Source organism: Tupaia chinensis, unplaced genomic scaffold (assembly GCF_000334495.1).
Source record: "Tupaia chinensis unplaced genomic scaffold, TupChi_1.0 Scaffold144255_1, whole genome shotgun sequence".
Classification (NCBI taxonomy): domain Eukaryota; kingdom Metazoa; phylum Chordata; class Mammalia; order Scandentia; family Tupaiidae; genus Tupaia; species Tupaia belangeri.
The window spans coordinates 6,701,689-6,716,199 of NW_006204113.1; the positions used below are offsets into that span (position 1 = coordinate 6,701,689).

Sequence of the window (14,511 nt, forward strand, 5' to 3'; positions counted from 1 at the left end):
AAGAAATAAGATAAAAATTGTGTTTGTGGAGAGGGGAGAGACAGGCGATGCAATTGGACCCACATGGGAAAGGTTCTGAGTGCTCATCCTGGGACCTCTCTAGCCATGCCTGGTGCGTGCACATGTACCTGTGGTCTAAGCCAGCTGGAACTAGGGTTGGATTACTGCATGAAGACCTTTCCTCTCTCTCAGAAGAAATGAGTAAATAAATGTAATACAATTATCTTTTGATCTCGAGAAGCTATTTCTAATTTTTGAAAGGAATGTAAGCATATTTTGTCAATAATTTTTAATTTTTTGTTAACTATATATTAAATATTATTTATAATAATTAAATATTATTTATAATAATTCCATGCTTATTTTAGAAAGCAAATATAATACTTAGATTTGCGTGCGTGTGCGTGTGTGCCCAAGATCCCGAGAGGAGAATGGAGGAGAAGGGATTATGATGTGACCATCCCCCCTGGGGGGTGATTTCTCACTTTCTGTCTCTATGTCTCTCTCTGTCTGTCTGGCGAGCACACGCACCCTATAGCAAAAACCTCTCAAAAAAAAATAGTTTTTAAATGTTATTTAAAATAGAAATTTTCCTGACCATCTAAGTAATATATACTCATTTAATAAAAACAGAAAAATATATACAAACTGGATGACAGAGGGTCAGCCAGTGGTGTGCTGGCTAAGGCAGCTGGATCCCACACGGCTGACTGTGCAGTTTGAACCTGGACCAGGCAGCTTGAAAAAAAAACCCACACTGAGTGTGTGTGCAATGGTGCCCTAAAATCTCAAGTAGAATAAAAGAGAAGGGACTGTAATTTCCTCTGGGGTGTAATTTCTCAATTTTTCTCTTTCTGTCTCTCTCCATCGAGCACACATGCTGTATGGCAAACAAACAAACAAAATACCAGATTTATAGCAGCTAATAATTTCATAAGTAATTGGAGAAATAGCTGGTGCTGGGACCAACTCATGCCGGGCGCGTGTGCGTGCGTGCCCAAGATCCTGAGAGGAGAATGGAGGAGAAGGGTATTTCAGCATGGCCATCTCCCCGGGGGGTGATTCTCGCTTTCTGTCTCTCTGTCTCTCTCTGTCTTTCTGGCGAGCACACACGCCCTATAGGAAAAAAAAAAAAAAAAAGGAAAAAAAAAACAAAGAAAAAGAAATAGCCAGTGTTACCTAGTGGACCATGGTTTAAGTACTGGACCTGGTGGCTTGAATTTCACACTGGGCACATGCACGTGCGTGCCCAACATCCTGAGAGGAGAATGGAAGAAAGGGGATTGTGGCATGGCTACCCCCCCACATACAGGGGTGGGCGGGGGTGATTTCTTGCTTTCTGTCTATTTCTCTCTCTCTGTCTTTCTGGTGAGTGCTTGTGCGTATAGTAAAAATTTCTCCAAAAAAATAAAAAATAACAAAAGCCATTGTTACTCTTTTTCAGTCTGTCCCTATATATTTTCTATATAAATAGCTTTTATACCAAGTCTTAAGTTCTCCTTTTGTTTAAAAAACACATGATCATTTCCTTTTTCCATTAGTCTTTAGAAAAAGAGTTTTAATGAAAGCATTCTATTTTATTATATATATATATATATATCATGGTGTTTTGCTAACTAATCAGTTTATACTGTTTGCTAAATTTTTCTTCTGCATCTACAAGCTGTTATTAATATTTACGCAAGCACGGAAGGTTATGAATAAACATATACATACACATACTAAAATATTTTATTTAGTATTGTTCATAAAGTGTTTTTTTATTATCTAGAAAACATAAACTTACCTTTAAACATTTCAGACATTTCTTTACCTATTTTACTTTTAAATGGATTTACCTCATAAATGTACTTTTCATAACATCTTGTTTAACAAGGAGTTCTGGGCTAAAGTTCCATTTCTAAGTATTAATTATTGGGGCAGGCGGGAGTCATACCATGTTATGAGGTCTGTGAGAGGGGATAGAGCTGCTGGTCCCCAAGCCAAAAAGTCTAGGCTGAGAACATGACGAGTAAAATGAGGAGCAGCAGCACTATGATCTTATCTTTTCCCTCTACTGTCAGGTCGGATTTCTTCCTCTTAACAATATATCCAAATTACTGTTTTTTTAGGTTTTTGCCATAGGGCATGTTCACTCACCGGAGAGAGACAGAGAGAGGTAAAATGAGAAATCACCCCCCATCCCCCAGAGAGGATGGTCATGTCACAATCCTTTCTCCTCTTTTCTCCTCTCGGGATTTGGGGCACAGAGGTACACACCCAGCATGACTTTCAATCTGCTGGGCCCTGGACTCAAACCAAGTTTGGCCATGTGAGAGTCAGCACCTCAGCCACCAGGCCACCTGCCGGTCCCTCCAATTACTTTTATAAAAGCGTATTTATGGTGTCAGCAGGTGGAGTGGTGCTTAAGATGCTGGACTCCCACACGGCCGACTGCGATTCGAGTACCAGACCTGATGGTTTGTTTTCTCACTTTCCCTTTCTCTCTCTCTCTCTGTTCTGCACATGTGCCCTGTAGCAAATGAAAAAGAAAATAATAATAAATGAGTTAATAATTATTTTTTATAAAAGTGTATGTACCTATTTCTCCTATGAGAGAAAGACACAGAGCCAGCAGTCCTAGCAGGTGCAATAGGAACTTCATGAGACAGTCCATCCCAGCCTTCAGTTAGTCCTGGAACATGGATACAGGAGCTGAGGTCTCTGGCCTTAAACCTGGACCCTTCCCATGTAGAACTGCCTTGCAGAGCATCGTGCTTTACCACCAAGCCACAATTTGGTCCCCAAATGACTCGAGAGAGAGAGAAAGTGAGAAATCCCCCCCAACCCCTAGGATGAGGGAGATTGACAAACACCACAATCCCTTTTATCCTTTCTTCTCTCTTCTTGGTTTTTGGGCACTCATGCACATGCACCCAGCATGTTTTTCAAGCTGTGGAATTCAGGACTCCAACCGTAGAGTCAGCCATGTGGGATCTAGCACCTTAACCACAAAGCTACCTTCTGGCTCCTCCAAAGTGCTTTTTAACTACCATCTGAATCACAGTTAATTGTGCTTTAAAACATTTTTTTTTTTTAAATAAGAACTTGTCCTAAAGGGACTGATATGTTAGGGAAGAATTTGTATTGTGTTTTCTTACGTATAAGTTTTGCCAATGAGAAACTGTAGATGAGCACAGAAAATGGCACCCATTCCCTAAACGAGCTGTGTAAATTGACAGAATAAACACACACTCCCACACCTCAAACATCTCTGTTACTCCCATCCACCTTGTGTTACGAAACACACCATTCATGCTTGGTGTTACAAATTTCTGTCTCGTAGATAACTTTCCTTCTACCATTTTTCAAGATCTCGCAAGCTGTAAACTTTCCGAAACACTCACTCACATGTAAACTTCAGGCCTTTCTCTCTCTCCCTCTGCAACTCCCATGCTTAGTTATTTAAATATCTTCAGGGACAGAGAAGAAGAGAGACAGAGAGGAAAGAGAGATAGCTCCTTAAGGGTCTTCATGCAATAATCCACCACCAGCCCCAGGCAGCTAGGGTAAGTGGCACATGTGTTCACATCTGGCATATTCAGGGAGACCTCCAGATGTGGACCTAGAACCTTCTCATGTGGGGCCAACACTGCAGGTCTCTGTATTTCTACTCTACCACTGTTGCCAGCCCAAGGTCTTTTTCAAGGTTTTGGCATGGTTCTCAAACTCCCCTCTTTTGCCCTGAGTCTTTTGGTTTTTATTGTCATTTTGCATACTGAGGTGATTTTTCAGAAAACATGTATCACATAATAATACAATGGATGGTGTATGTAATTCCCTGGAAGAAAACCCTGTGTAATATAAGCACTATTTTACCTTAAACTCAGACGCATTTAGGCCCACCGTTGTTCACGTTCTGGGTAAGGATGCTCCGAGATTGACTCTGAACACAATGCATGTGTCTTGAAATGGCTGCCTACTTTTCAGCCTTCGGGCTCTAGACAGCTTTTCCTTTAGCATCTACCCATTTTTGCTCCTAGGTTCTAACTTCTCTCATCTCTCTCCACAGCCATTCTGTTCACTCTTGTGCCTATTATATTATGTCTAAATTTCTGTATCTTGAAATTATGTATATGTAGGACATCATTGTATATGTTATAGTAAATTATGTTTGTTTATGGCTCATATTACAATATATGTTTCATGAAGGCAAACAACCTGTCTTGTTCATGTAACACAGTGTCTACCATATATGGATTAATAAATTATCTTTTTTTTTCCAGAGCATGCACATGCTCACTAGAGAGAGTGAGAGAGAAGGAAAGCAACAATGCACTTGCCCTTGGGGAATGGTCATGCTGCAATCCCTTCGCTAGATCTCCCTTCTTTTGGGATTTTGGGTATGCGTGCACCTGTGCGTGGTGTGTTTTTCAAGCTGCTGGACCCGAGATTCACACTGCACAGTCAAACGTGGGGTCCAGCTACCTTAACTCCCAGGCCAGGGGCTGATTCATAAATAGCTGTATTCTGAAAATCATAAATTCCTTTTCATGCGTTGCACATAAAAAGATTAAAACCGTCATTCTTGGTGTATTATTCTGGGATTATTTGGGATTTCTCCTACTAAACCAGTATAAGCTGAACATGTACTTTCAAAATATGAAGAAGCAGTTTCCAAAAGTGGTCATGGAAACTATGCATGTGAAAAAAAAAAATCACAAAAACAAACCAAAAAAAACCCACAAACCTATGGATGAATTTCAGTTTTTTGCACTACAAGAAACTCATCTTTTATTCCATTTTCCATGAACTTTTCAAAGTCCTCTCACACTATGGACTCCTTAGGAGGTAGGTAAACAAATTTTATAATGATTCAGAAACCAAATTTAGGCCTTTGTATTTTTTTACACTACTTTTTATTTGGTTCTTTTTTCCTCATCTCTTTTCTAAACTGCAATTATTTCACTTAATGTCTAAGAATAGCTCCCTGACTGCAACAGTTTGAGTGGTAACAGAGCAGGGCAGGGATGTGTTGATTCTTGACAAACACCAATGGAACATGCAATTAGCGGGGCTAGCTGGGTTAGGCGAGTTGGACCCGTGAAGCCACCTCAGAGATCATTGCTAAATAAAATGGACGTGTTGACAACACTAAGCTGAAAATCAAAGGTTGAGTTTCACAAACATTTATCTAGTGCCCCCTAATGGCAACATCTAGTGCTAGATGCTGAAGGGAAGAAAAGAAAGATAAAACCAAGATTCTCTCACAGATGGATGTAAAATTAAATAAGAAAGGCATAAGTGCCAAACCTAAACATAATGACAGCCCTAAATATGTGTTATTTAGAGAAAAATATGTGAAAAAGTCACAGAGAAATGAGCACTATCTGTTTAATAAGTGCCTTTTGGGGAAGTTTGCCATATTCGACAGGGATCAAGCACTTCCTTTTTTTAGAATTATTTTATTTAACTTTATTCATTCATTTATTTAATTTGACTAGAGAGGGACAGAGAGAGAGAGAGAGAAATGCCAGGTCCGGGACTTGAACCATAGTCATCCATGTGGGAGTCCAGCATCCTTAACCACCATGCCACCTGCTAGCCCCATCAAGTACCTCTTCAAAAGGGTGCTGTGTAAGTGCCTTTTGGGGAAGTTTGCCATATTCGACAGGGATCAAGCACTTCCTTTTTTTAGAATTATTTTATTTAACTTTATTCATTCATTTATTTAATTTGACTAGAGAGGGACAGAGAGAGAGAGAGAGAAAGCTGCCAGGTCCGGGACTTGAACCATAGTCATCCATGTGGGAGTCCAGCATCCTTAACCACCATGCCACCTGCTAGCCCCATCAAGTACCTCTTCAAAAGGGTGCTGTGCTAGTTGTCTGCCCACGTTCTCTCAGATTCACTTCCCACTCCTCTGCTCTGCTGCATATTTCAATAAAGGGCATTTCCTAGAATACACTGCCCACTGACTCATAGTTGGGTTTGGGCAGTTGGAACTATCAGCAGGAGATGAGAGATCAGAGCAAAGGAGAAAGCAAGATAAACCTCCCTGTCCTCTACTTGGGTAGAATCACTGGCCGTGATCAGGTCCCCTTCATGACTCCAGCTCCTGCCAGACATGTCTTCATGACTTGAGCTTCAACCTGTTGATCCCGGCTCTGGGGTTCTGGGGCTCTGGTAACACCTGTACCCCACTAGTTTTGAGTGTTGAGGTCTCATTTGTTCCTACTGGCATTGCAGCTCTTCCATTTCCTTGAGCAAAAAATTCCCTTACATTAAATGCCCTCTGTTTGAAATATCTAGAGAGGCTTTCTGTTTGTCTGGCTGAACCCCACCTAACAGGAGATAAATTGCTCCTGACTGGGAAGCACTACACAGGCTTTGGCCTGGAAAGGATAGAAGAATGTGAAAAGGAAAGGTTAAAAGCAACCTAACAACAACTGGAATTCTCAGGCATGCTGAGACGATGCTACTGAAGCAACCATATTCTGAGCCTGGCAGGAACTTGAGAAGGCTAAGGAGGGTTTTGTTCTTGCACTGATGTTTCAGCCACATAAAGGATCAAAAGGAGCTCAAGGAGAAATGTCACTTATGTATGTGAGTCACATGACTGAGAAGACTTGGGTTGGGTTAACCTGTTTATTCCGCAAATGTAAATCAAGTCTGAGATTGTTGGGAATAACTCACTCAGGATATGAAAGCTGAAAGGAGTCTTCCATCTCCAAATCATTTTCATGAAGACACTAAACCTTTACATGTCGAAACTATTTGCTCAAGGTCATTCAGTTGACATTGGCAGATGGACAACTCCCCCCTCCAGATTACAGGTCCAATGGTCATTTTACTCTGTTATGTGAGCCCCAATTTACCACCCCCCAAGTTTCAGTGCATTCCATGTAGTTTGGTCTTTGATAACCATAACCAAGGTTATGAGTACATTTAAACAGATTTGTTCCTCATTATAAATATCTCATTTTAAACTAATAATAATGAGAATGTTACTCATTCCAAGGTAATCAGTTTGGAGTGATTTTTAAATTAAATAATGTAACTTAATAAAGCAACAGGCATTGTATAGTCAATTGAGATGTAGTAAAATTCAAGTAGTATAATATATTCTACTTTGTTATTAAAAACCTTGAGCCTGTGGTGTTTACTATATTCTCATGCAATTAGCCTTTATGAAATCTTGTAAATGCATCACTTTTATATCTAGACTCAACACCAAGTTTTAGACTAAAATAGACACCAAGAGGCAAAGGGCTTAGAGACATTATCTGTTTAATAAATATGATTGTAAAAGCAATAAACAAGAGCAATTATACATTACACTACATAGTATTTAACAAAAAATACATCAAAAAAGTCATTTTAAAATTAGAAGTAGTTCCAATACTATAAGAAAACTTTCATTTTTTTTTTTTTAAATTGGCTTCCTATAAAAATAAGTTGGCAAATGAGGGGTTTCAATGCTCAGTTGGAATCCTGGAAAGCACAGAACAGCTGCCAAGCACCCCACTGCTCTCAAAGTTGCTGTTTGGAACTTCTGAAAAAAAGCAAAGCAAAACCTCTGCGTTTTGGACAGTGAATCCAATTAGGAATAAGGCAAGGGAGAAAATAGTGGTTGGGTATTTCGGGGTAGAGCATGCAGTTTGCCTTCCAGGATTTTGGAAAATGTTGCAGTATCAGAATTTTAGCTTGCCCTGTATCTTACCTCCATGTTCATCCCTCCCCACATACTCCTCTGGCCTTAGGCCCACCACACTCCTCATTGTGTTCACACCAGCTATTGTGAGTAGGTAGGCACTTGAGTCCCTCCCATTCCTTTACTACCTTTTCAAAAGCAGATTACTGGGCTTACTCGGCAACAGAGAATACTACTGTTTATCCCCTAGAATTTCGATTTAGTAGGTCTAAAGTATGTACCTAGAATTTGCCTCACAAGTCCAGGGTGATATACTACTGCTAGTGTGGGTACCACACTTTGGGAACCACTACCAAGGTCAGAAGAACAAGGAGGTTCCCTCTACGCAGTACCTTGCTTTGCTAATCTCTTACAAGTGGGAGGGTGCTTTGAGGAGAGGCACGTAAGGACACTGGAGATGCTGAATACATAGCTGGCCATCTCTGGTCACTTTCCAAAATGCCAGGCATCTCATGTCCACCTCTATTTTAAATGAGGACTTACAGTCCCATGTCTTATTTTCCCCACATCTTTTCAGTTATTTCTTTCTTCAACAAATAATTTTCATACTACTACTCTAGGCAAGGCACTGTGCTAGATTAAGAATGTTGTTCTCTTTTTCATCATTGTTACATTAAAAATGAATTGAACTGCAACTCTGAGGACTCCCTGTGTTGGTCTGAGTGACCCTCTTTGAGTTTCTAAATACTTAGTCTTCCAGATTAAACTTCGGAGGGTCCAACTGAAGAGGATTGATGAAGATGTTTCCTATGAGATAGGAAGCCTGGCAGGTTAGGGACCAATTAGATTGTACAAATAGGTGGCTGCCCCAGGCAGAATCTGTTTCCCAGATTCATATGGGGTGTCCTCAACCATAAACACTTCTGCTGGATTAACTTCTGATAGCAGTTCTGCTGTTCTTCTCTGTCTGGACCATGCAAGGGCAGGGATCCTTAGGCTCTTTTGGACACTCCCATTGTCATCACGGCCTGTTATACCCTGTTGTTGGCTTGGGGACACAGTGAAGGAGGCTGTGCTCTCTGAACAGTTTTTCAGAACTACTTTTCCTGGACTTTAGCATGGGCTTTGCCTAGTCTGTAAGACTGCCACGGTGTCTGCTCATCAGGCTTTTGCTTCTTTCATTCTTTGGCCCGTTAATGATCACCCTGGGAAAAGTAGAATTTCTTCATGCTTTGAGCCAATTTGCTTTGCTGTGGTCAGCTAAGTCTCCCCTTTCACATGACTGATTTTTCCTTTACAGATACTGTGCTACTCAGAGACTGGAGGGCATGCATGTGAAATCACTGGGATTATCTAAACAACCAAAATCTCATCCTAACATAAGACAAGACCTTTGCACATTCCCTTAGAATTTTCACATTCTTAAGCATGAAGTCCATTAACCTGCTTCTCCTCTGGTTAAAAATCAGTTTTATTTCACACATATTTGTATCCTACTCTGAGAGAGAACATTATCGGATAACAACCACCATCAATGGAGGAAATTGCCTTGCAACATAATCACGTGTTCAAAACATTTCTCACAAAAATCCCCTGGCATCTGACTGCGTGAGATTTTTGTTAAGGTGTGAGAACACCACCACGCATCTGTATGCATTCTTTTCCAAAGTACATGGCTACGTTTGAACTGCTTTGCATATATCGACTCTTTCACATACATCCTATGTTTCCAGGTGGGAAAAGGCAGGGATATTGGAAAAGATAGGTTGCAGGGAAGAGACAAAGAACATATAAAACTGAACCCTCTGGGCAGGATGCAGCTTGGTCAGTGTGCGCGGAAGCTGGCATGCTTAGGAGTGTATAAAACTGAGAGACCAGAAATTTGCCAATACTGGGGGCGGGGGTGGCAGAGGCTAGGCCAGTATTTGGAAATGTTAGGTTAATGTCCAGAATCGAGCAACATATTTGAGAATAAAAATGGGGCGCAGTTGGAGAATAACTTGGGGATCAGAAGGAAGCTATTTAAAGACATAAACAGATCATGGCCACATGTGGATGGCAAACAAATGAAAAGGCAAGGCCCTGGATAAAAAAGGGATTCCATTTTCTAAATTGGAGCAGGAGTAGGGACAGCTGCAAAAGGAAGCAGTCGTGTTGGGAACAGTATGACAGAAAACAAAGGTCCATTTCTGACATGTTCTGCCTCCCTGCCTCCCTTCCACCCTTATCTACCTGCATATATGGGTCTTCGACTTGCATCTTTGTCCCTGTGGCCACAGAGAATGAAGACAGCAGCCTTGTGGCCACTGCTGACCAACAAAGGTACCAAAACTAACTTCTAAGGGGAAATGACCATAAGGAAAGTGGACGAGAGAACAGCTCAGGGTTTCAAACTCCTGTGCATGTCTTCATGTCTTATGAAAAGGGCTGGGATGGCTAATCCACCCATCAACCCGTAGTGCTAAAATAGCTGTTAAATCTAGAGCCAAGAATATTTCCAAAAAATACATGCAGATTTCCTTGGCCTATATATGTTATGAATTTTCTACAAACACGACCGATCAGAAAAAAGAGAGAGAAGGAGAAAGGGGGAGGGGAGTGTTTTCCGTTAAAAGAGAGCACCTGTACACTGCCCCTCCAATCATGTTCTCAAGGTATTGTCCACATGCACAGGCTTAAAGCTAAAAACCCTTGTTGTCTGTGTCTGAAGAATTAAAAAGTCCCGATGCAGTGAGTGTTTGTTTGTTTAGATTTTGATTTTTTTTTTTATTTTTTGTTAGTTTTTTGTTTGTTTGTTTTGTTTTGTTTTGTTTTTACTGGCGTCCTCCATTCAAACATTTACATAGGTAGGGATTTCTTTTGTGCTTTGATTCTCAGCAACTATGGAAATACTTCCTGGCAAAATAGGAAACAGAACAACAAAGGAAAGAAAAAAACATAAAGTTAGTGGTCATGAAGGATGATGCACTTGACAAGAGCGAATTCTTTCCTGATCAGCAGGTCGCCTGTAGCCTTTGGGGGTTTTCCTTAAATTGCAAATTGTGCCCCAGCAGATCCCCGCTTTGGCGTTGAAGGTGGAGTGGCTTGTCTTGCTCTTTGCAATCGGAGAGATGAGTCACCAGGTTGAGTAGAAGGGGAGGGAGGGGAGGGTAAAGCTACTCTCCTAAGAGAAAACGTGTAACACTTACTCATTTAATGACACTGGAAATGGAAAGGTGTCAGGTTTTGCAATGTGCTGAGATGTTCCTGGTGAAGGAGGAATTGCTACTTTAATAAAGTAAACAGAGGCTATGCTTCTTACCCCGTGGAAATGGGCCTGGGAACCAAATGACCTCCCAAAATTCACTTACATGCTTTTGAAATGAATAGACAGGGTGAACGCGTCTCTGGACTTGAAGACAGAAAAGCCTTTTTTTCTGTGTAACCCAAAGCCATTACACATTTATCACCCTGTCTCCCCAAATAAAGGAAAGAGCACGGTAAAAATGGGCACTGGATGTGGCTACGGCTATTACTCTCAACCATCGGAGCCAGTCATTGCATTTAAATTTCCCTTCGCTACTGCTAGAGCCCTCTTCCCCTGAATGTGCTTAAAGAGAGGGTTATGTTTTTCTTCTCATACTCATTTCTCCCCCTTAGTAACAGATTCAAAACTTAGTGAAAGGTCTTCTAGGCGGTTTGGCTTTATCTCAGAGTGACGCACGAATGGTTATATAATACCTTAACGGTCATAGCCAGCAATGTGGGATCTAGATAGAAACATTTATAGTTTCAACTCTTGATGCCAACAGACAGGAGGAACCAAGCTACAAAGAGATCAGCAATGGTGGCTCCAAGGCTTTGCCTAACTTCCAGGGAAATTTCTTCTGCAATAAATAGTAGGACTTAGCACTGAAATTTGAGACTCTACAGCCCACTGTTGGATTCCCACGTTAAGCATCGCCCGTGGAGAGCTCTACTGAATCATGATAAAGTTCCCTTTAAGTTTTCCAGTAAGAGACAGAAAAAAAAGCAAGAGATTTGCCAATCTGTACTGTAACACTGTAACTCTTCCGTGGTCTCTCCCAGGATCCTCCACTCCTTGGATAGTCTGCAAAGTTTATGTCTCTTATTCTAAAGTTCTCAGGCTCCATATTTTTTGGGACAGTTGCTAGCTTATACATTTAAAAGAAAAAAAAAATCACATTTTCTGGGTGACCAGGCTGGTACTTTCATTTTGTCACTCCTTTACTATAGATCTGGAGCAGTTTGTCGCTGACTGAAGCGGCCATATTTTGTTCTAGTCAATATATCCCCGTTCCACAAACCCTGTCCAGCCCACCAGCCCACCAGCCCCAGCCTCTGAGGCCTCTCCATCTCGTACATCATTAGGACAAATGCTTTGTTCTTTGCCCATAAACATTTGGAACTCCAATGTTTTAGGGAGGATATTTGCAGAAAGAGAAATTAACTAATGAGAGGAAAAAAACTAAATAGGAGCAAGAAGGGTTGTTATTTTTTTTTTTCCATTCCAATGGAAGGACGCAGGGAAAGATACGTCTTAGCTGTTTCTCTCAGAATGTTAGAGCAGAAGAAAGTTGTTATGTCAAGCCAGAAAGGGGTTAGAGAGAGGGTCAGCCACTGACTACTCAGGCTGAACAGCTGATGACTACTAGCAATCATTTACCTATGAGCTGTGACTCCACCTTCTCATCTATAAGCTGGCCAGGCCTCCTTAGTTCAGGCTGAGGGATATTGGGCCTGCTTTCAGGGTGACTGACTGGACTGATCATCTCTTGTTCTTTCTCATTTTGCATCTGGGCATAAACATTAATCCCCGGGATCTTCCTAAAACATTAACAGAAACCATCATTGCTGTGCACGGGACAGCACATCACTGCCACACATGCTTCAGAACCTGTCAGGGGTGCGGGGGAGGTGGGAGAACCATGGATGGAGGGACACGCACCTTTTAAACTTGTAGATGACGAACACCGCCAGCCCCACAAACACCACTGAGAGCAGCATCAGCATGGCGGATCCACTGTGGGTGGGAGTGAGGTCCACCAGCGGGGCTGAAGGAGAAAAGAAGGCATGGTCACGTGCAAGCAGGGCCGTGGGCAGAGCAGATGCTGTCATGGGCTCACGAGGCCCACAGACAGGCAGGGTGAGTCCTAGGAAACCTACAGTGCACACACATGGGATGCTTGCCCACACTACTGTCAGGGAGGCATCTGAGCCGGCCCCAGCCTCCAGAATGCTGAGCTGGTCTGTTCACGCACCAAAAGAGAGCAAGGAAAAGTACAGACCTTGGGGCCAGGCTGCTTGGGTTCAAGCCCTGCTCTATGACTTGCTGACTGTGTGCTCACGGGCAACTTACTTCACCTTACTATGTCTTATGAAGTGAGGTAAGAGTAATAGTACATGCTCTTAATAGTGCATACTCTGTCGTGCTGACGTGATGCTTAAATGAGTCAACGTGTGTAAAGCACTGAGAAAAGCGCACGGGCAGATCTATAATTTTTTTATGCTTGTTTATTTCTTCCACAAGAAAGGGAGACAGAAAGAGAGTCAGTCAGTCAGGTACCATGAACAAGGTTCTCACACTGCGATCAACTCCCAGTCTCAACTAGCCCAGATCAGGAACACACATTCTTAAGGAGGTCTTGGGATGCAAACCCATCACCTTTCTGGTGTGGGCCCAGTTGAGTTAGAGCTGTGCCACTGCCTGGCACCACCAGACACATAGTAAGACATCTCTAAATATTAGCTTTCATTTCTACTCATTAAACTTTATTAATCAATGTTTATTATAACAATATTTTCCTATGTTCTTAATGCAAGCCTTTCCCACTAAGCAAACAGGAAATAAAATGATCAATAAGAATCTTTTTATGAATTATCCGATTCCTCCCATCCCTACTCCAGAAGTTGTCACATGAGAGAAAGAACTAGAAAGTGATAGAGCATGCTTCTGTGTTCCCACTGGAAACTACTGGTTTGCTGAATCATTTATAGGGGCTGCCTCTCTGATCTTGGGGGAGGGCTTTGCAACCTAATTGTCTCCGCCACTTCCCAAAGTCCTGAAAACCCACACCAAGATGCTCCAGCCTCTCAAACATAGTGAATTCTCCTCTCACACAGAAGCCTGTGCATCCATAAAAGAAGCTCCTTCCCCAAATACCCTTTTCGAGTGCAGTTCTGGAAAACAGCTCTGTCTCCATGCCTTCCTTCATCTCAGGGTCAAACCTGTTGTACTTGTAATGACTTTATTTGCAATTAGTTTCCATGCTCTGAAAAACTGACATTTTGCAAATATAGCATAGCTCAAGCATAAAAGACAAGCTACATGTACTCGTGGAAGCCTAGACGCTGACCTTTACCTTCCATCAATTTAAGCAAAGCCTGATACCCAGAAATGCAGGTGACCTTTAAGCACCGTTTTCTGTGGCTTCTCTCTGTTCAGAGCTGAGAAGGAAACCACCTGGTCACCCAGGTAAAAAGTTCAAGAGTAAGTGACTGTAATACCAATGGTCTCTGACAAGGCTCCGCTACTCCCCCTCTGTCTGGATGTTGTAGGATTATCTCAGCCACTCAGTAACAACTGCTGGGAGGCGTGTCCCACGTAACCACATAGTTGGGGTGAAAAACAAAAGTCAAGGCTTTTTTCTAAGAAAATAGGTTTAATCATTATAATACAATTGGCTTTTTGGAGGCAATAAATAAAAGGAAACTCCTGCTAGTCTCTCCTATAGAAGTCAAGCAGCATTTAAGCTGTGAAGTGGGAGAGAATGTGCATGCCTGCATGTGTGTGTGTGTGTGCGTGTGTGTGAGAGAGAGAGAGAGAGAGAGAGAGAGAGAGAGAGAATGGTCCTGCTGCAGTGGATGGCCAGGCAAAT

At 41.9% G+C, this 14,511-nt stretch overlaps 1 protein-coding gene across 1 annotated transcript in view; it reads right to left on the minus strand.

The window, feature by feature from the left end:
- Nucleotides 1-7,423: 7,423 nt before the first annotated feature.
- SORCS1 (sortilin related VPS10 domain containing receptor 1) overlaps nucleotides 7,424-14,511 on the minus strand; it is a 652,766-nt gene continuing 645,678 nt past the window's right edge. The window contains 3 exon segments of the mRNA XM_006166423.2: nucleotides 7,424-10,528; nucleotides 12,300-12,460; nucleotides 12,582-12,687. Coding sequence (XP_006166485.1) covers nucleotides 10,464-10,528; nucleotides 12,300-12,460; nucleotides 12,582-12,687 — 332 coding nt within the window. The 3' untranslated portion in view covers nucleotides 7,424-10,463.